At 53.1% G+C, this 20258-nt stretch overlaps 10 protein-coding genes across 10 annotated transcripts; 5 read left to right on the top strand and 5 right to left on the bottom strand.

Moving 5' to 3' along the window:
- Positions 1-1288: 1288 nt before the first annotated feature.
- On the top strand, positions 1289-1589 carry PtrM4_010200 (RPC10, DNA-directed RNA polymerase, subunit RPC10 (contains C4-type Zn-finger); the record flags this gene model as incomplete). The annotated part of the gene is made up of 2 exons (XM_066102965.1): positions 1289-1482; positions 1586-1589. The coding sequence occupies 2 exons, from the start codon at positions 1289-1291 to the stop codon at positions 1587-1589; spliced, it is 198 nt and encodes a 65-aa protein (XP_065965167.1).
- A 953-nt stretch (positions 1590-2542) lies between these two features.
- PtrM4_010190 (SPS1, Serine-threonine protein kinase) lies at positions 2543-4632 on the bottom strand (the record flags this gene model as incomplete). The annotated part of the gene is made up of 5 exons (XM_001930976.1): positions 2543-2840; positions 2892-3371; positions 3418-3674; positions 3725-3968; positions 4019-4632. 5 exons carry the CDS (start codon positions 4630-4632, stop codon positions 2543-2545), a joined length of 1893 nt encoding a protein of 630 aa, XP_001931011.1.
- A 979-nt stretch (positions 4633-5611) lies between these two features.
- PtrM4_010180 (uncharacterized protein) lies at positions 5612-7602 on the bottom strand (the record flags this gene model as incomplete). Its single annotated transcript, XM_066102964.1, has 2 exons — positions 5612-5693; positions 5744-7602. The coding sequence occupies 2 exons, from the start codon at positions 7600-7602 to the stop codon at positions 5612-5614; spliced, it is 1941 nt and encodes a 646-aa protein (XP_065965166.1).
- Positions 7603-7897: 295 nt separating this feature from the next.
- On the top strand, positions 7898-8101 carry PtrM4_010170 (uncharacterized protein; the record flags this gene model as incomplete). Its single annotated transcript, XM_066102963.1, has 1 exon — positions 7898-8101. The coding sequence occupies one exon, from the start codon at positions 7898-7900 to the stop codon at positions 8099-8101; it is 204 nt and encodes a 67-aa protein (XP_065965165.1).
- A 350-nt stretch (positions 8102-8451) lies between these two features.
- On the bottom strand, positions 8452-8763 carry PtrM4_010160 (uncharacterized protein; the record flags this gene model as incomplete). Its single annotated transcript, XM_001930975.2, has 1 exon — positions 8452-8763. The coding sequence occupies one exon, from the start codon at positions 8761-8763 to the stop codon at positions 8452-8454; it is 312 nt and encodes a 103-aa protein (XP_001931010.2).
- A 1256-nt stretch (positions 8764-10019) lies between these two features.
- PtrM4_010150 (Mod-r multi-domain protein) lies at positions 10020-10860 on the bottom strand (the record flags this gene model as incomplete). Its single annotated transcript, XM_001930974.1, has 2 exons — positions 10020-10536; positions 10586-10860. 2 exons carry the CDS (start codon positions 10858-10860, stop codon positions 10020-10022), a joined length of 792 nt encoding a protein of 263 aa, XP_001931009.1.
- A 446-nt stretch (positions 10861-11306) lies between these two features.
- On the top strand, positions 11307-12309 carry PtrM4_010140 (WD40 repeat protein; the record flags this gene model as incomplete). Its single annotated transcript, XM_001930973.2, has 2 exons — positions 11307-11476; positions 11568-12309. 2 exons carry the CDS (start codon positions 11307-11309, stop codon positions 12307-12309), a joined length of 912 nt encoding a protein of 303 aa, XP_001931008.1.
- A 1342-nt stretch (positions 12310-13651) lies between these two features.
- Positions 13652-14163, top strand: PtrM4_010130 (Atrophin-1 multi-domain protein; the record flags this gene model as incomplete). Its single annotated transcript, XM_066102962.1, has 2 exons — positions 13652-14110; positions 14158-14163. The coding sequence occupies 2 exons, from the start codon at positions 13652-13654 to the stop codon at positions 14161-14163; spliced, it is 465 nt and encodes a 154-aa protein (XP_065965164.1).
- A 484-nt stretch (positions 14164-14647) lies between these two features.
- On the bottom strand, positions 14648-15850 carry PtrM4_010120 (FAP multi-domain protein; the record flags this gene model as incomplete). Its single annotated transcript, XM_001930971.1, has 1 exon — positions 14648-15850. One exon carries the CDS (start codon positions 15848-15850, stop codon positions 14648-14650), a length of 1203 nt encoding a protein of 400 aa, XP_001931006.1.
- Positions 15851-16905: 1055 nt separating this feature from the next.
- Positions 16906-18815, top strand: PtrM4_010110 (SNF5 multi-domain protein; the record flags this gene model as incomplete). The annotated part of the gene is made up of 3 exons (XM_001930970.1): positions 16906-17270; positions 17326-18546; positions 18605-18815. 3 exons carry the CDS (start codon positions 16906-16908, stop codon positions 18813-18815), a joined length of 1797 nt encoding a protein of 598 aa, XP_001931005.1.
- Positions 18816-20258: the final 1443 nt, after the last annotated feature.

Raw genomic sequence — 20258 nt, 5'->3', positions numbered from 1 at the left:
GTATCGTGCGGAATTTCAATTGTTGCAAAGTACTTACAAGTAGTGATAGTCGAATAAGCGACCATACGCCGCAAGCAATAATATTTTGAGATCCCCCAACAAGAACGTCACCTAACACAGCAAATTACTGGACATCGTGGAGGAAGTTCGTAAACCGAGGCCCAAAACATCTACCACCCGCTCTCTGAGACCTGTCAAAGTCTGCCGTGAATCGCATGACATTGCTGGTATCTGGAAGGGATTTAAGGGCGTTAGATAGACTGGCTTCGAAATGGGATACCGCTTCGGCCAGGCGAATCTCAGGCTTCAGTCTGGCGACAGTGGGGATGATCAGCGACATCGCGTTGATTGTAGCAAAAAACCTTGATGGACTATCGAGACGACGGGCACATGGGCACGCTATGTTGTGTAAAGTCCCAGCGGAGCTTGTCTGGCGTATCCTACCTTTATGATGCCGAACCACTATTTAAAAAGGAGAACCAGAAAGAAGTTCAAGTACGCTTTTGCTTTGGTATGCATAGATTAAAAGTGCTAGGAGAGTGGGTTTATCGAGCAAAGCGTGAGAAGTGTTATGCTTAAACGCACTTCCTACAAGGGGAAGTTCCTAAGCATTGTGGAGATGCGGAGGTAGCGATACTGCGTATCAGCGACAAAACGGAGCGTAGCCATTGCATCGCAATGAGCATAGCCTCGTACAGTATGCACCATAGCCACATACTGCAAGCCTCGCTAACAGAATTGTGGTTTTGGGGGGGGGGGGGCATAACATAAGGCTCGCCGTCGATGCGGGTAGGTAGCAATGAAGTAATAAGCTAGGGCTATAAGCAGTGATATCTATCAATTAGGCTAGTGTTTTTGTGAGGAGAGACACTGCTTAATAATGAAGTTTGTGTGGATTAAGAAGGAAGCAGGCACACGTACGTGTAGTTAGGTCCCAAGGCTTGAACCGACGACTACAAAACAAGAATTGAGAAGAATAACTGATGGATCAGCTGCACACCGCAGACATCTTCATAAAAAAAACGAATCGAATCGAATGAAGTAAACCAGCACATCATAGCACGTGAGCATCTTGAGCCAGCCCTGCAGCCTAGTACACAGCTATCGATAGTTAAGCCACGCGCACGCACCACCCAACCCTAGCACTACTTTTCCGTCAATCACCAACGCCCGTCATCCACTTCCCAAACTTTCCTCTCCCACCTTACCAGCCTCCCAACGCCCACACACTCTCAACTCCAACTACGAAAACTTACTCAATTTCACGCACACCACCACACATTTCAAGATGTCCGGCTACAACCCCGCGCAAGCCACAACCTCCAACACCGATCCCGCTACCCTTGCCACGATCGACTCAAACGCGCGCGCTGTCCTGTACAAATGCGGCGACTGCGACATGGACGTCCCACTGAAGCGCGGAGAGCCGATTCGCTGCAGGAACTGTGGACATCGTGTTCTTTACAAGCAGAGGACGAACCGGTAAGTTCCAGCAAGTGAAGGTTGGAGGAAAGAACGGAGAAGGTTGAGAACAGAGTAGAAGAGGGAGAGGAGAAATCATAGAGAGAAGGAGCTGATGGTGGAGATAACAGTATGGTTCAATTCGAAGCCCGGTGAGCGGTCGCAAGCTACCGTTTCCACAACTCGAACAGGTCAACGAGGGCGCGGATAGGCGACTAGCAAAATGGATAGCCAGCTACGAGCGACATTACGATTATACATGGACGGGCGGACGAGACAAGGCGAGGCGAAAACATTCCAACACAACATACACCAGTCTCCTGCTTGAACCCAACGGACCCGGGAATCTTTAAGCTTGCATACACATGGCGTAAATTCACAGAGATCGATTATACCACTTTCCCTTATTCATGTTAAGCGTTTCATCTTCGAAAAGGCGCCACTTGCACTTTCCCTTACGACAATGTGAGCAAGATACATACAGAACCAAGGAGGGAATGCGAGGACATAGCACAGGATAGTTTGTGTAATACAGACATATACCTTGAATATTTTGCCATTTTCACGTCCGTATGGATGTTAACAAAACCCACCCACCCATTTTATGACCCCACTTTGAAGTACAGGCAACGAACGACAAGGCGCACAGATTTAATAGACGAAGTGACGATTTCAACCACCTGCCCTATGCTCATCATGCCTAACTTACTCATCCCCACATATGTCCACCAGATCTCACAAACAACAAAAGTCGGATAAGACACAGTTGACATGTAACATGAACTTTCTTTCCATTCCAGTGGATTTCTCGAAAATACAATCCCCGAACCCGCCTACGCGTGTCGTCGGGTTTGATGTAGTCAAAGAGAGTTGCACATTTCTTCCACCAACCTCCCAACCTCCCAGCCAAAGCCAGCCAGCCAACCAACACCCGTCCATTGCGATAACAGACATATATCATCCTTTTGATGCGCTGCACCAGTTGAAAAAGCGAACATCCCGTCCATCTGTCCATCCACCCTCAACCCCATCTCCGCCGCCACCGCTTAACAGACACAACGCAACACACACCAACTGACTTTTACGAGCCCCTGAAAGCGTCGAAGCGCTTGTACGTATAACCGATAAACGGCAAGCTGGCCGCGTATTCGTCCTCGTTGGCCTGAGCAGCCTGCGCCCTGTGAGCAGCAGATGTATCATTCTGGTCGATCTCGTCAATGGGAAAGTACTGCGTGTCAACGTTGGACTGTAGTTTGGGTTCAAAGGGAGCTCGGATGCGGCGGAGGCCATCCCACGACACCCCGCGGAAGAAGGGGTGTTGTTTGATTTCGCTGGCGCCACCGATGCGACCGAGACGGTGTTCGGCGTCACAGATGAGTCTGAAAACGAGTTAAGTATGTTGGTTTCACGTCATAATATCGGAAGCTTACCGTCGCACAAAGTCCTCGGCTTCGGCACCGAGTTGCTGGTCTGGAGGGAAGTGGAGGTTGCGCGGCCAGTCGACAATCTTACGGTAAGTGTCGTGTGGCTCTTCGGCGCAGAATGGCGGCCAGCCGATAAGGCATTCGAACATGATGGTACCCACCGACCACCAATCACAGCTGTAGTCGTAGCCCTGACCACTAAAGATTTCGGGCGCAATGTAATCGGGTGTACCGACTGTTGAGTAGGCCAGTTGTCGACGAGACTTACGCCATGTGTTGATTTGGGTACGGTTGCTGACAGTCAGTTGGATCTGGTCCAAGTTCATTGATTGTCGGTTATCGCGGTTGGACTTGTGTGCGCCGCCAGCAAGCAGCTTCTTGTAGTATCCAGCGTCGTGCTCCTTGTGGAAACCCGTCGATAGACCAAAATCAGTCAACTTGATGTGGCCGCCACGGTCGAGAAGGATGTTGTCGGGCTTGATATCACTTCCAAGAGTTAGCCGTCTGTCATTGACTACTACCATGTACATACCGGTGTATAAAGCCAAGCTTGTGGACGGCCTCTATCGCAAGTGTGATTTCAGCCATGTAGAAGCGCGTAATGTCCTCGGTAAAGATTTCGTACTTGATGAGCATAGTCATCAAGTCACCACCTGGTAAGAACTCCATAAGCATGTACAAGAAAGTGTTATCCTGGAAAGTCGTGTGCAGCTTGACGACCCATGGGCTGTCAGACTCGGCCAAGATGTCACGTTCTGACCGGACGTGTGCAAGTTGGTCCTTTTTGAACTGCATGTTGTTAGGATGATGCCCGAACTGTGTGGCGAATAGTTACCCACCATCTCTTGCTTGACCAGCGACTTGAGCGCATAGATCTTGCCGTCGTTGCGCCGCTGCACGAGCTTGACCTCTCCAAAGGCACCCTTTCCGATAATCTTAAGTGTGGAGAAGTTCTCAGGCTTTTCCTTGGTTCGCAAGAATCGCAGGTATTCGACTTCGGCGCGGCGCATGCTGTTTTCCTTGCTGATTTTGCGGTTGTCCGAGATGGACGGCTCCTTCATCAGGGCCTCGAGTTCAAGCGCTCTGCACTCATGTTAGCCGTGTAGCGAAGGGAGGCAAGGACACGATCCCACCTTTGGTTCCGGTCGCGTGCCCGCTGCACACTGTCCTTGAAGAAGGTGTTGATGAGGCTCTTGGAGACCATGGCCTGCTTCTCGACGTTCTCAGAGTACTTTGTCGGGTTCCTTTGCGGGGCTTCGTCATCGTACATGGACGGCTGTCGTGGCCCCAAGCTGCCGCTGGAGTTTCCGTAGCCATACCTGTTGTCGGCGGTACGAGGACGCTGAGGGTTCGGAGAGCCTTGGCGGCCATACGGGCTACCAGAGCGACCGCCGCTCAGGTGTTGGTGTGACAGCTGCTGAGCCAGGCCATTGGCACTCTGATCGAAGCGCTGACTGCCCGGTGCCTGTAGACTGCCCTGCTGGCCCTGGTACTGGGCCTGTTGGTAGGGGTTTACAAAGTAACCGCCGCCGCCGGCGTAGCCATTGCCCTGCTGTTGGGCGCCCCAGACCTCTTGCTGACCCGCCTGGTTTGGGTATACAGGTTGGGGGAAGGTCGAGGGCGTCGTCGGGAATGCTCGGCCGGCCTCCTGCTGATATTGGTTGTTGCGGTCGCCGCTCTGGCCACCGAAGCCAAAGTTGAGCTGCAGCCGGTTCCCCTGCTGGTTGTTCTGGTTGTTGTTGTTCATGGTGGACCGCAATCGTCTTGGAGGGGGGAAGTCGGTGTGCTACTGTTGGGTGTCAAGTAGTGCCGGGAACTCACAACCCAAGCGGCGCAGAAAGGTCTCGTCGGAGGCGGTGACAGAGCCACAGTCTGACGGGGCTTGGTAGAGATCCACAGCAATCGAACAGAGGAATCTTCAGCGCACTGGCACAGCTGGCAAGGGGAGGGAAGTGCTGGGGAGTGCCGCCGTAGCTCGGTCAGGGATAACTTTAGGGCGCAAGGACCACCGCGGGCGGGGAACGTGGACAGCGCCAGCAACAGACAACGTTTCAAGCCCTCAGCCCACTACATGAGTATTCCAGGCATTGTCAACTTATCAACTCATCGAGCACACGGCCGCAGCCAACTTGTTTCCTTCGCTCTATGAATGTCGCCGTCTGGATCCCGCATGCAACTGTCGAGTCAGAGACACCTGTCTGGCGACACATCGGACGCCGGTACGCCGCCACGCCGCCACGCGGGGGAGCAGGCATGGCGCATCTGGGTATTCGCTAACAGTACAGTACTACAGTACTAGCACGCTTCCTTGTCAAGTAACACGTTCGACCATGATCCATTACACCATTAGAGTACGATACAACTACATACATAATATGCTACGCTAACCGAGCGTGCTCACTGCTAACTAATCCAACACGAGCTGCAAGCTCAAAATCTCAACAGGCTGCCGCCTATCAAACAAAGTGCGTGTAGCCCTGTACCGGCGGGTATAAAACTGTGGCGGCAAAGCTGCCTACCACGGGAATGTCGAATCCAAATGTGTATAGTAGTACAATATGTGCCGAGGTGAAAAGTAATATGCGTTGCGTAGCATCGTGGCGCCCGTGTAAATGCGATAGTCCGCCAGTAAACTCCCAAAATGTTAAAACAGTATCCCAAACACGACACAAGAGTATCGATCTGTGCGGCGAAGAGGAGGTGATAGATGTACTTGTCGAATTTCATTAAGACATCAGAGCCTTGACCTTTTCGCGCTCGGCGACGATCTCAGCTTGGAGTTTGCGGGTTGACCTCATGGCCTCGTCCCTGCAGACATGTTAGTATGTGCTTGTATGCCTCATATTGACCAGACTTACCTCTCCATTTGCAACTCTGCCACCTCCATCTGAGCGGTGTTCATGCGGCTGACGACCTCTTCCATCTCGTGATCAGCATCTCGAAGAGCCTTTTCCAGCTCCTCTACCCGCTTCTCGAGCATCTCCGTCTTGGTGGCTTCGGCAAGCGTCATGGCGGGTCCACTGCTAGTGACACCGAGGCGAGGAGATTTCTGTGCAAACACTGGAGATGGCGGCATCTTGGGCGAAAAGGCCGCAGGGCTGAGCAGGCCAGACTTGTTGCGGCGCAGGTGGTTAGTGTGGCTCTCCTTGATGGCTTGAGCCTCGTCTTCGTGACGCGCAACCGCATCTTCCGAAGACTGTTGGGCGAGCATGACCTTGTCCTCTGCCGCCTTGAGCTTCTGCTCAAGTTGAATGATTTGTTCAGTCGACTTCTGTTGCTCAAGCTCTCCACGGGTGATGGCCTCGGCAAGACGGCTTCGCAGAGCGCTGTTGGCCGTGAGTTGTTGTTGGATCTTCTGAGAGAGGTCGTCCATGCGAGTGGCTGCGTCGAACAAGTCGCCACTAAGCCTCTTCTCCTTGCCCAGATGCTCCATCTCAGACTCTCGGAGAGCACGGGCCTGTTTGCGGTATTGCTCTGCTTCGTTCATGGCATAGTCACGTTCAGCCTCTGCATCTGAAATGCTCTGCTTCAATAGTTCCAACGTTCGCGTTGCTTCGGCACTAGCAGCACCGAGCGAGTCATCACTACCGGATTCCATCTGCTTGACACGAGCAAGCGAGAGCGCATGAGTAGTTCGTAGCTCATTGTACGCCCTGTCCAAGGCCAGGGGCTGGTTTTCCAAGCGAATTTCGGGTATGGAAATGTCATGTTCCTGAAGCAAATCACGGAGGGAGCCCGTCTCTTGTTGTGCGCGATCCAGATCCATGCGCAGTCCGCTCAGACCTTTCTCACATTGCCACTTCTGTTCAAGCGCTTCGTCAGCACGACGTCGGAGAGAGTCGACCTCCCGTCTCAGACCGGTGACCTCCTTATGGAATGCGGTGCGTCGAGGAGTGAGACTCAACGCAGCGTCTCGCTCTGCCTCTACCTCTTTGATGCGTCGCTTGAACTCTTTTTGCTGTAATTCTTGACGTTGAAGGAGATATTTGAGTGCTTTGTGAAGGGCATCTCGCTGCTCCTCCAATTCCTTCATCGGATTGCTGACGGTCGGTGCACCCACTGGGGAGATGTCGCCTGATCTATCCTTGACAGAGTTGGAGCGCGACAGCGAACCCCTTTTGGAACCGAGCCCGGCTGAGCTGCGGGCTAAAGAATTTGAACGGGTTAAGCCAACGCGCATGCTGGCCAAAGGCGTATTGTTTGCCTTCTCTGCTTCTTCTGCAATGGACTGAAACTGCACAGGCTGCTGCGGTATTGACCGTCGGGCGTTAACAAGCGACTCGTTTTCTGATCGTAATTGTTGAATTTCTTGTTGCATGCGTGTCGTCTCGTACACGAGCTTTTCGGTATCGGCTGCGTCACTCTCCAACACCTCGAGCCGCGCCCGGAGTTGGGGAACGACCTCGTCTCGCAGATTATCGGCCTCGTTGCGATGTTTCTCGAGCTCTTCGCGAAGCGCCGTCAACAGATCCTCAAAGTTCTCCTTGACCTGTCTTTCTTCGGCGAGACGCCTCTTTGCATCTTCGAGCGACAATGAGAGTTCTTTGAGCTTGGGCGTCTCGACAAAAGATCCTGCGCTGGATTTGTCGTGGACTTTGTCCTCAAGCTGCTGCACTTGCTCTTCCAAATCTCTGCGCCGCCGAAGCTCCTCTTGTAAGCGTTCGGCCATGCGCACCTTGAGCGACGCGCGCTCTTGCTCTGCTTTTCTCCGCTGCATCTCCAACTCTTCCAATTTGCCTTCGGGATCAGTAATTGGAAATCGAATGGAGCTTGTGCCGGAATCAGAGTAGTAATCGCTCGTTCTCCGGTTTTCTGCCTGTCCGGCAGCACTCTCGGCCTTCCACCTTTCGACTTCATCTTCCAATTCCATCTCCCTTTGGATGGAAGCAGCAAGCTCAGAGCTAACTTCACGCAGCTCGCGTTCGAGTTCCTCTACGTGGGCGTTCATCTGGGGCGACGATGATAGGAGAGGAGTTCCGGGAACGTTGAAGTAGGAGGAGTTGGCGGCTGGAATGTCCAGACCGTTAGGCTTGGTCTTGGCGTTCATCTTATTGTTGCGCGGGGAGTCGGGAGATAAAGACTGTCCCGAGAAGGCGGTCGCCGGCGACTCGGCCCCGTTCTGCGGCCGTGAATTCCAGCCGAAGAATGACGTGAAGCCTGCGCCTGGCGATTTGGGCTTGTCGTTTTTCTTTGGCCGTGAGTCGTCTTCGGCGTAAGAATAATCGTCCATGAAGTCTTCGGTAACACGGTCCAAGTTGAGTTTTAGATCTGGGGCTTGTTGTATTGCGCTTGAGTACAATGGCATATTCGGCATAGTAGGAGAGCGGGCGTGTGCTCCAGTGATGCCAAAGGCCTTCAGCGCCTCGGCCTTGGTGGGTTGGTGGGTGTGGACACTGATGGAGGCTCGATCATGCCTCGGGGCTGTCGAAATGGTAGGCGGGGTCTTCTTAGTGACGACCAAGGCTCGTGGTATCTTGGGAGTGTTCGCCGTCAGAGGGGTCCTTCCGTGTGGGTTGCTAGAGGCATCGTGAGCAACAGGGACGGCGCTAGCATGGCAAGCGCTTACTTACTCGTCGAGATCCCGGGGCAGGAAGAGGTCCTCGTCAAAGTCGGGGGTAAGGTCGTTGTAGATGGCTACAGTGTCGTCGGCGTTCTTGGACTGCTGAGCAGAGAAGCGGGCAACAACAGGTGAGTCTGCAGGCAGGGGCTTTCTGCGCACCGGCGACTGGACGGCGATGGGCACAGGCTGAGAGGACTGCGACCGAAAGGCGGCAAAAGACGAAATGGCAATCGAGGCCAGGCCGGATCCTTTTGGGTTTTGGCGAGGCGGCGAGACTTTTGGATGCGCGTCCTCGGGGGACGCTTGGACGGCTTGCATATTCTCGACCTATTCCCCCGCGATAGACATGGCCTTGCACAAATGATGGGCGCAAAGAGAGGTGGAGAGTCGCCAAAGACGGTTGCTCGAAAAAGGAGACCTGGCTAGCGACCTGGCACATGTGCCGGCGACAGGGGCGCGAAGGGGTCTTGACGCTGACGGCAGGCCTTGAATTGGTCGGATCGAGGCGCTCACCCACACAGACCTACCTGTGATGGGCGGTTCGCGTACTTGGGAGTGGAGCAGAGGAGCGCCAGGGGCAAGCCGGGCTCTGCAGGTACGCTGCTTAGCCGGCCAATGGGGGTGGCTGGGCCAAGGGGCGCGTCTTGGGGGGCGGCTCGCAGTCAGTGGAGAGTTGTCGATGATTCGGAACCTGTGGTTGAAGGCGAAGATTAACGTTGGCTTGCGGAGCTGGCGTTGCTTGTGCAGTCTCGCGCACTCCGGGGCGCAATGTTAGGTACTGCAAGTATGTCGCTGCACTGTGGGGTTGACAGCAATGCCTGAGGATGTGAAACGCCGCGGTGAGGCATAGCAGCATGGCATCACCATAAGCAGCTCGTCGGCACGCAGTACCGCGATGCGCATAACCCACGCCCATGGCAAGTGTCACTGGTCTTAGCGTGCAGGCTGGAGGGCTGGAGGGCTGGAGAGCCTGGGTCGCTCTACTATTGCTCCGACGTCCGTCACGCCTGCAACGGGGTGGCTTGCGTCAACTTCATTTTCTCGCATCGCGCAAGCAATTTACCCTAGCTGCTAGCCACTTACCTCCGCCCGATGCGGAAGCTGGCACTAGGCGCTAGCCTGTCTTGGGCATTTGGCTCGAGCGCGACACCTGCGAACGGCGGACCATGCGCGCGGGAACACGACTCGACGAAACAGTAGTATACGAGAGGGCCATGGCAATCTCTGTCAAGATGAAGCCGCCCCGCTGCTGTAATCTTAGCATCTGTTATCATCTTAGTGCTACTATTATCTGACATTGGGACCGAGCGCAATTCAACTCGCCAGCTTAGCATGTGCCAGCCGCTTGGACAATGGCTGGCATTATCCTTCACGTCTGACGCCGCATAAACATTCATGCCACACGGACGATTGTGCCATCAGAGAGCCCTGTAACAACTCGCGCATGGACCAGTGCTGCGAATAATTCCGAACCTGCCCCTAGAAAACCGTTGGCGCTATTCGAAACTCCGGGTACCCCCGAACACTTGTCCAGCCTGTCAGGACCTCTATTATACTCTACTGCTACATACACCTCACCGCCACCCACCCACTCGGCCTTCATCCCAGCGCTCCTTGCGCTCTGCCCGGAGATAGGCAACCTTGCGCCCTTCCCTCAGCCGCCTCACAAAGTCCGTCACCTCGCGGTCGCTGGCCACGGCATCCCCACCGCCGTAGCCTTCGCCTTCGCCTTCGAGAAAGCTCTCTTCGAGGCCTCGGCAGAGAGCCTCTTGCTCACCCACTGAGGCACTCAAACGCTGATACAAGGCCGGGGGACTAAACTCTCGGAGCGCTTCATCTTGCTCGGCTTGTTTCGTTTTCCACTGCCGCTCTAGGGCACGGAGTGCCAGCAATCGTGACTGCACCCCATCCCGCTGATGCTGCACGTGCGCTTCAAGCTGCTTGAGTGATTCTGCCAGTCCCACGTTCTGTGCAAGAAGCGCCTGCAAAGGTGCAATGGATGCAGTCAGAGAGGCATGTGTTGTTTCGGGATTATAAATAATCGCATTCTGCAGTTCTGGTGTCTGCAATACATGATGCAAATCCTTTGTTCTGCCTACAACTCAATAATGCTCGTGTTAATGTTCCAGAATTGACCTACGACTTGTCCTTGAGAACATCTGGCAACCAGCCATTATCCGGGGGCTGAATCACAAACTGCTCTGCATCTGTGGGCGCATATTGCTGGTATTGCGCCTGTGACGTATGCTGCTGATTTCCAGAAGACGCTTGCCCTGGTGGGGGCGGAGGCAGTGGAGGGCCCTGTGATGGTGTTGCAGTCCCGCTTGAACGTCCAGGTTTGGGCGGCGGCGGTGGTGGCGTTGAAGAGTCGTACTGGTAAAAACTCTGTGAATGGCGTGGAGATGAATACGACATGATGAGAGTTGTGATGTTGTCGCTTCAAAGCAGAGTAGCATGTGATGCTCAGTCAAGTAGCGTGTTGGAGCCATCTAATCTAATCTCATCGCTAGACCCCTGCATTGAGGCCACAGCAGCAGCAACCCAACTTCCAAGCTCTGGACACGTCTTGACGCGCCTGCCTATATTGCTGCCTACACACTTGCCATTAAACCTTCAATCCTTCCTGAATTTCCCCTTGATCAACATCTAAACGCCACAGCTGCTGTACAAGGAAAATGGCAAGCACATGCCCGCCCTCGCGCCCTCACAACTGTCCCGCTAACTTGCGGTTTCCGCATTCCAGGCGAACGTTATAGCGAACTCTGGCCATGATGACATGATAGTACGTCGACACACACCCGTCTCATTCCATCACTACCCAAGCCCACATTCGTACCCCAAACCCCACACCTGCTGGCGCAATGGCAGCTTTACCTGGCACCGACCTGTTCTCCATCCAGGCTAACGAGCTCCAGCACGATGCTGTCCTGGACTACTATGGCAGGCGACTAGCAACATGTTCTTCGGACAAGTCCATCAAGATCTTTGAAGTCGAAGCCGACAAGCACACACTGGTGGAGACTCTCAAAGGGTACGTACATGGCTAGGATAGGCAGTTCAGAATGACACCTGGGGCCTTGCGGCGTTAGAGTACACTAGGACTTGCATTGACGGGTTGACAGACACGAAGGTGCCGTCTGGAGCGTAGCATGGGCACACCCCAAGTACGGCAACATTCTCGCTTCCTCTTCCTACGACGGCAAAGTCCTCATTTGGCGCGAGCAGTCCAACAGCTGGCAGAAGATCTACGACGTCGCTCTACACACGGCATCCGTCAATCTCGTCGCCTGGGCACCCCACGAAGCCGGTTGCCTTCTCGCTTGCGCATCGACCGACGGCAATGTCTCGGTACTCGAATTCAAGGACAACAACTGGACACATCAGATTTTCCATGCTCATGGTAGCGGCGTGAATAGTGTCTCGTGGGCTCCTGCTGTTGCACCAGGACAGGTTGTTGGCGCGAGTGGGAATCAGACAGTTGCTGCGCGACGATTGGTTACAGGTGGAAGCGATTGCCAGGTCAAGATCTGGGAGTTTAGCGCCGAGGCTGGCAACTGGCAGAACGTGCAGATACTACCTGGCGGTCACTTGGACTGGGTGCGCGACGTTGCATGGTCACCTACCGTCCTTTCCAAGTCATACATTGCCTCCGCATCCCAGGACAAGACTGTCATCATCTGGACCTCTTCGGATTTACGCGGAGAGTGGAAGCGCACCAAGTTGGACGTCGATGCTGCTGCTTGGCGCGTGAGTTGGAGCTTGAGCGGCAACGTTCTAGCAGTCAGCACCGGCGACAACAGGGTCAGCCTATGGAAGGAGAGGCTGAGCGGTGGATGGGAGTGCGTCAAGACGATTGAGGAGTAGTACATCCATGTTTTGGATATAAAAGGAAATACTGGCAAGATGTTCCTGCATAACAACGCACAACTGGTAATCCGTTCGCTGAAGGACTGATCTGGGAAGCGACAGCAACAGGCCTAGGTTAATCGGTAGTGGTCGTCTATTGGGGTAAGACGGGGGCATGAACGCGGCTGGCTGTGTCCAAAAGGAGTAAAAGGAGTCCACGATGAGACAGAAAACAGTCTACAATATCCATAGCTCAGCGCAAGCAAAGAAGCCTATTACATTAGACCGTGCATCCGTTTTGTTGAATGCGATAGGTCTACAAGAATCTCACCGCTACTTGAATGAGGCCTGGCAACTGTGCAGTGCTATCGTTGTGTGCTCCCGTGATCTAGGCTACTGCCCGGGTTGTGTGATGACGCTAGCTGGTGTTGGTTGGAACGGTTTTCTAGAGGCGAAAAAGTGCGCCAAAGTCATAGACCTCATGGTGCCCATGACGCGCCGTAATCGACACTTCTCGTTGCATTACCTGATGAGGCAAGCAAATTGGTCAGCCTTAATCGCCTCACTGCTAAATCTCGTCCCATCAACACCGCGTAGTAAGAATCATTTGCTGAACAATGTTTTCACCTTCTAATGGTTTCATTATTCATTATCTGACCGCACATGTAATATCAACATAGCATTACGACGCCTTCCCGCCGGCGTCTTGCTGCCTCGGCGCTAATCCTATACGGGTCCGCTGCCTAACAACGTGCAGTATCCTGCATTTACAACCCGGAACTACTAGACATACAAAATGGCCACAGTTTCAGTTGCCAGCTCGACATCAGCACTATCCCATCAAGACCTCTCTGGCCAACGACCACCAACAATGACCACCCAACCCCAACCCCAACCCCAACCTCAATCTCAGTCTCAGTCTCAATCCCCAGCCTACCTCGAAACCCACGCCATCCTAACTCACCTCCTTACCACACTTCAATCACCTACTTGCCCCTACCACAAGCACTATTCCCCATGGATAACCCACCACACCATCCCCACCCTAACAACCACGCTCCTATCCCTCATACGGGCCCCCGTCTGGACATTCCTCTCCACGCCCCTCTGGTCCCTGGACGCTCTAAAGCAAATCTCGCCCTACCCAGGCGACCTACGCTATGAAGGCCGAGCCATCTATCTCAACGGAATCTTAGGCCTAGACAAGCGCTTACGAGTGTATGTTGGCCAAACGATGTGTTTACGGCAGAGAGTTGGCCAGCATTTGAATTTCAGGTACAGGCGAGACAATGGGGGCTTGCATTATTTTGGGCTAGAGAGGAGTGCGTGGAATGTTTTTGCGGTCTTGTGTTTTGTGCCCATGGGTATGGAGGAGGTGGTACTGACGATGAATGTGCTGGAGATGCTGATGTGTCTTGTTTTTCGCAGTTTGCCGGTGGAGAAGTTGAGGGAGTGGTTGCCGCTCAGCGAGGACGAAGTTGATGAGACTGGTGCTGTTGTTAGTCAAAAGAGGAGGAAAAGCAGGGAGGGGGTGGTGGGTGGTCTTAATATTGCATCTCCGCTAGATCAAGGTCTTATATCCTTTAAAGATCAGCCCTTTGTAGACTTGAGCGGCGAGGAGGATGAGCTTGTGCAGGAGTGGTTGAGAGAATTGGAGAGAAAGAGGGGGGAGAGGGGTGGGGTGTCTGAAAAGGTACTGTTGGAGAAGAAGGGGGTTGTGGATAGGGAAAAGGTTGAGGCGAGAAAGAAGGCGTATGCGGAGAAGGCGAGAGGGTATAATATGCATATTGAGAAAGACGGTGTTTTTGTGCCGCATTGGGTGCTGTTAGGGGCGGCAGCTGTGGTGGTGGGGTGGGGACTCTTTAGGAGTAGTGGGGGACCAAGGAGATTGTAATAGTTGGAGGGTAAAGATACAAGAGTTGCTATAAAGAGGGATTTGATTTCATAGGAGATGATGTGGTGTTGTACAGAATGATCTAGTGCACGTGTGACTAAAGCAAGTGAGAAGGAAGAAGCGATGGTCTCAGACATCGGTCGATCTGTCTTGTGCTGTAGTGGTAAGAGACAAACGATCTATCCTACAATGCAACGTACCATAACGGATGTCATTCAAGACATGGTTTATGAACACCACAGACATCACAGCACAACACAATAGGCCAACAAATTTCAGTTACATGAAACAACTTTTGATTTAATATGCTACGCTATGCTCGCATACTCAAAGCATGGTGATCGCTGGTGATCGCGTCGTATAAACAGTGACAAAACTCAAAATCAAACTCTGCATCACGCATCCTCGCTGTCGGGAAACCATAAATGCCAGAGACCAGCCTCAGCAGCCTCATACCCCGACTCAAATGGCAGTTCGCATGTTGCGATGGCTATACAAAGCGTCACGGCGCGCAATGGCTCCATTCACACACTTGGTCCCAGTAGCCACAGACATCATGAGAGCCTTGCCGAAATTGCAGATGCCGAATTGCGTACCATCGAGCGAGCAGATGATTGCGCCATTGGTAGGACAAGGGGTACCGTTACCGCCGGGTGCTGCGCCAGTGGGGACTGGAGCAGGAGCAGAAGCAGTGGGGAGTTGGCCGGTGGGTGCAGGTGCTGAGGTGTTGTTTGCGGGGTAAGGAGGTTTAGGGACGGTTGCGATAGTACGGAGTGTGGTGTTGGGTGCAGGCGCAGAAGCCACTGGGGCTGCAGAAGATACTGGAACTGCGGACGATGCTGGAGCCGCGGGTACACCAGCAACAGGAGCCCCAGATACGGGAGGTTCCGCTCCAGATCCAGATCCAGCAGCAGGCGCGGCATCGGGAACAGGATTTCCTGCATTGACTGCACCACCGCCACCACTGGGAGTAGGAGCCGTCGACTTATCACCAGTGCTGCAAGGATCCATCCAAGGCCCAAAACCGGTCGAAGTCTTGTACTTTCCCGGGTTGGCAAATGTGTAGTCGAAAGTCTCCTTTGTCTTGCAAGTACCGGCAGCTGGCACGTTGATGTTGGCGACAACCATATCGGGGAGTGCATCGAAGGCCTTCGTGTCGGTAGCTCCTCCTGAAACGGTGATGGGCGCGCAGTTCATGTAGAATTCCCGATTACCAACCTTGTTCATCCACGTCCAAGCCATCGTCATTTGTCCGTTGGGGAGCTCAGGTGGCACAGTAAAAGGGAAATAGCCGTCGTAGTTAGGGCCGCCCTCAGGATAATTAGCAGGGAAATTGGCAGGGCAGCCACCTTCGATGGAGTAGATGACCTTGAACTTGGAGTCCTTGGTGGGTTCCTTGTCTTTCGTGACGCTGACTTGGCAGCTACCGCCGCCATGGACAGCAGTGCCTGTAAAGAACAGCTTCTGTGTCGATCCTACTTTCCAGTCGTTCATAGTGACAATGGTGTAAGGCCCTGCTTTGCAAGGATAGTCGGAGCCCGATGCATCGAGAGGAGAGTTGTTGGGATGGCCGTAAGGAACGGGGCTCGCCATAATCATGTGAGCGTTGGCGGAAAAAGGTGCCATGGCCAGCATGGCGGCGAAAAGAGTGGACTTGTTGAACATGTTGAAATGTGTGTTGAAGTGTGGAATAACGTTGCAAATCTGATGGAGAAAGGAAGGTATGAGTTTGGTAGGGGAGAATAGAGTAGAGGCTTTAGTAGTCGTAAGGCCTAGGAAGGGCGCTGTGAAGCTATAATACAATAGCCCTCGAGAGGTGTTGTGTCACAACAGCCTGTACAATGAGACAAAGGGTGAAGAATTTGTTACGGAGTGAAGGTGAGTGACAGTTAGACAATAGTATTGTAGCCCTGTGGCCAATGAGCGCGGGGTACCATTGTGTGATTGCGTGAATCTGCGATAGCAAGATCTCTACGGGCCCCGGACAGAGACCCGAGTGCACTTGTGTTATTACGAAGAGCCGGCGTGATAAGTCTCGCTTTCTATTCACATTTGAATATCAGTTATGGTGCGACTGGTGACGTGACGGGATAGTGAGTGAACAGCACATGAGTGAACAACACACCGAGTGAACAGCATGAGACGTCGATGACTTGGCAGAATGACTAACAATGGAAGAGTGAGACTGTATGAAACGGGAGGAGGAATTGAGACCCTATATGATGTAAAGTTACCCGATCTCTTGTCAGTGAGCGTGCGATAAGTTGATTTGCGTAGGCTGAGTTCATTTTGCGCCTTGTCATACACCGTGTTTTGCGAGGCTAATAAGTGTTTCCTGTACTCGCTGCTTTTATGCACCTATTCGCTAATGACCAGGCAGTCGTGGAAATAAAATGTAAAGCGCATCGTGAAGTGGGTGAAGGGGGGATATCACCCTAGCGTTATTCCAGATTAGCGGTTCTTGGCAATTTTAGCTGCATCGCAACCGCGAAAGCATCCCATCACTTTACAGGAACGCGCACGAGCATTTGCCGTTCGAACGGACTTTCACTGTCACTAATAGCCCGGGCAGTATTGCGAATTGACATACATCTCACCAAACTTTGCGCCTCTGTCGGTCCACATTTCGCCCTTATAAGGATTGCGACGCGTCCGGTGTTCGCGAGCTCTGCTGAGCTTCCTTACATTTCCTACACGACTCATCGCGCGTGTTAACAGCCATGTTTACGACCACGGGAAAGACGGCGCCGCCGCAGGCATTCATGTCTAGTTATGCGCCGCGCCTACGTAGCCACGGGAATTCACTCATATCGCCCATCGTCCCGCCCTCGAATACGCTCCCTGCGCCGCGCGTGACGAAGCGAGGCACTGCTGTCCTCAGTTATGCAGAAGATGCCTACGATGACGATGATTTCGAAGATAGTGACCGTCCACGGCGAGCAACGGGCCTGCGCAGTGTACAAAAGGCCGACCCGTCAAGCGTGGACCAACAAGCGCAAATAGCAGCTCTAGGCGAAGAGCTCACTGCGCCTATCGACACGCAGGGGATATGGCGGGACTGGATGGGCAGACCGAAGCGTAACCTGTGAGTGGCAACTGGCACGATTTGGTCAAGAGAAGAAGAGGCTGACATTTTGTAGTACGGAAAAACAAGTCCAGACGCAGTCGGTTCTGCCAGTCACATTGATTCCGATTCGAATAGACATGGACATACAGTCTTTCCGTCCAGAAGCCCCGCTACCAACGCCCTCCAATGCTCGGGATTTTGGCATCAACGAGAACTTGCCCGCATACAAGCAGCCGGATGTCACGCCAGCTTACAGATTGAAGGATTCTTTCCTCTGGAACCTCCACGAGGCCTTGACCACGCCTGATCAATTTGCGAAACAATTCGTCGACGAGCTGGATCTTCCGACTGAACGCAAACCAATGATCATTTCACAGATTGCAAACCAAATCCGGCAGCAGCTAGAGGAGTATGCTGGAGTTGCGCTGCACCCCCTCTTCCATTCTACAGCATCGCCTGCTGTACAAGGTGTCCAGAGTATCCAAGCAACAGGTGCCAAAGTCACACTACCCGAAAGAAGTCGAGACGGCACTTCTACACCCGTCGTTCCCGCCACTAATGGAGTTTCCACCCCTGTGACAAACGGCGCATCGCACACAGAGGGTGCGCAAACACCTGTAGGCATACCGAATGGCATCAGCGCGGCTGCCACCGCACTGCCATCCGAGGAGCTCCACAATCCAGATGACACCTACCGGTGTATTGTCACTCTCAACATCAACCTTATGAACCGGTTATACACGGACAAGTTCGAATGGTCACTCCTGCATCCACCGGGTTTTGCGGAAATGTTTGCCAAAACTACCTGCGCAGATCTCGGACTTTCAGGGGAATGGGTTAACGCCATGACACATAGCATTTACGAAGCAGTATTGCGACTCAAGAAGGAGGCTTGTGAAAATGGCGGGTTAGTGGGTGATGGGGAGATTGACAACGACGCTGTTGAGCCCACAATCGGCGCGGGCTGGAGATACGACCAAGAGCACTTGTGCGATGAATGGGAACCGAAAGTTGAGATCTTATCACCCGAGGAGATTGAGAAGCGCGAAGGTGACCGCGAGAGGCAAATCCGCAGATTACGGAGAGAAACAGCGCGCTTCTCCTCGACCACAAATATGACGGGCGCCCCAGCCAACGAATTCTTCAACAACATTGAGGGACAAGAAAACATGGGACGCGGCGAGCGCAGCAAGAAGAAGAGGAGGTTTAGGAGTTTGAGCCCTGTCGGACGGGGCACGCCTGGAGCTGGAGGGGGCTCAGGCTATGGTGGACAGGATGGTGGTCTACAAGAAGGGTACGTACCAATACTTATTTCAAATATGAGAGAATTAATATTGACAATCATGTTACAGAGAACGGCAAACGTGGAGATGCGCACACTGTTGGGTGTGGGGAACTGCCGTGTGGGCTGTCCGCGATGGACCAAAGGGACCGCGTACCCTATGCAACAACTGTGGATACCTCTATGAACGCGACAAGAAACTCCCGCCTTGGTCTGAAAACTTGTTTTACAGCGAACGACCGCTTCATGAAGTTCAGCAGCCATATCGGTCACAGCGGTAAGGAGGGGTGTCCTATGCTAAAAGCCTGACTATGATATCGGTAAACAACCCGTTAACCAGAAAACTTGTCGGCTTTTCCATATTTGTCGCATTTTAGTAGCGTGGCGTCTTGGGCTTGGTATCGTGTTGTCTATTGGTAACCCTATAAAATACCTACTATAGTCCTTCTATCAGGACTGCGGTTTGGGCTGTGACACCCATCTAGGCGGATGAAGGACGATTACTGTATCTTGATTTGTAGGCCCGCGGTTTCATGTCAGAGTGTTCGGCGAACAAACTGCGGCGTGGCTTCCTTCTATCACATCAGCTGCCTAGACACCGTCTGCCGTGTTGGTCTGCCGCAGATCTGCGTCTTGCAGAGATGATCAGCAGGATATCTGAGCTCTTATTGTTCTCCCTTCTTAGTTGTATTCTTAGTGTCTCCAACTTGCAAGCTCTCCACCAGTCATGCCAGGAGACCAGCTTTGTGAACCTGGATTCTGGGGAGAAGCGGAGGACTTTGCCGGCTTAACAGGAGTAAGAAATAGGCTTTCCTAGGCGTTATCGTAAGAAGTGCATGTAGTTGGCTTCGGAAGCGGCAAGCGCAGCTCTAACCGGATGAACATTAATCACAAGCATTGCCATGGTGGCTGTCTAGACAGTCTTTACGGAAGGTTTTCCCCGTTGGTAGGCCGGAAAATATAGTGCACATTGTAGTGTCCCACATTACCCACCACATGCTATTGTTCGTGCGCGCGACGGGTTTCTATTGTGCACCCAAAGTATTCTCAACCATCCCCCAACCAAACCCGCCATTTGTACCGTCGGCGCGCCCCACAAATGCACCAGTTATCCACGGCAAACAGCCAAATAACCCGTCTGAGTATGCACCGCGCCCCTTCAACGGCAGATGCACGCGGCGTATACCCTCGACCGCCGCAACGGTATATACCCGCTCAAGAATGCGCCTTGCGCCTATTTCCTTTCTATTGTCCGTATTCAATGACTCTTACAGTTGCATACGTGTACACCCACCAGGAGTGGCCACGCATTGGCATCGGAGTATCTACCCAACCTTGTGCCACAATGGCAAATGCATCATGTAGCAGCGCTATTGGCTGGCTCTGTACGGGTACCAAGCTTGGTAGTTTACCAAGAAATTTGTGAAGTTGGATCTGCAGGGAGGGGAGTGGATCTGATTCAGGAAAGGACGCTTGTGTGCGAGTTAATAGGCAAGTTTGAAGTAAGGCGATGGGTGCGGGCGACAATAGCATCGGGGATTGTGGCGTAGCATGATCCTAAGAGGGTTAGCGCGAATTTATTGAGCGAGGGTACACAATAGCAAAGTGTATGGGTTCTGCCCATGGTCGTGCAGTGATGATGCATTTGGGCGGTATGTTGTGCATGGGGCGCTTGAGTGTTGGCCTTGCTATTGTGTTGCGTGTTTCAGCATGCTGTGAATAGG

Source organism: Pyrenophora tritici-repentis, chromosome 1 (genome assembly GCF_003171515.1).
Source record: "Pyrenophora tritici-repentis strain M4 chromosome 1, whole genome shotgun sequence".
Classification (NCBI taxonomy): domain Eukaryota; kingdom Fungi; phylum Ascomycota; class Dothideomycetes; order Pleosporales; family Pleosporaceae; genus Pyrenophora; species Pyrenophora tritici-repentis.
The sequence above is the reverse complement of the archived record's forward strand: the minus strand, read 5'-3'. Positions and strand labels throughout refer to the sequence as shown.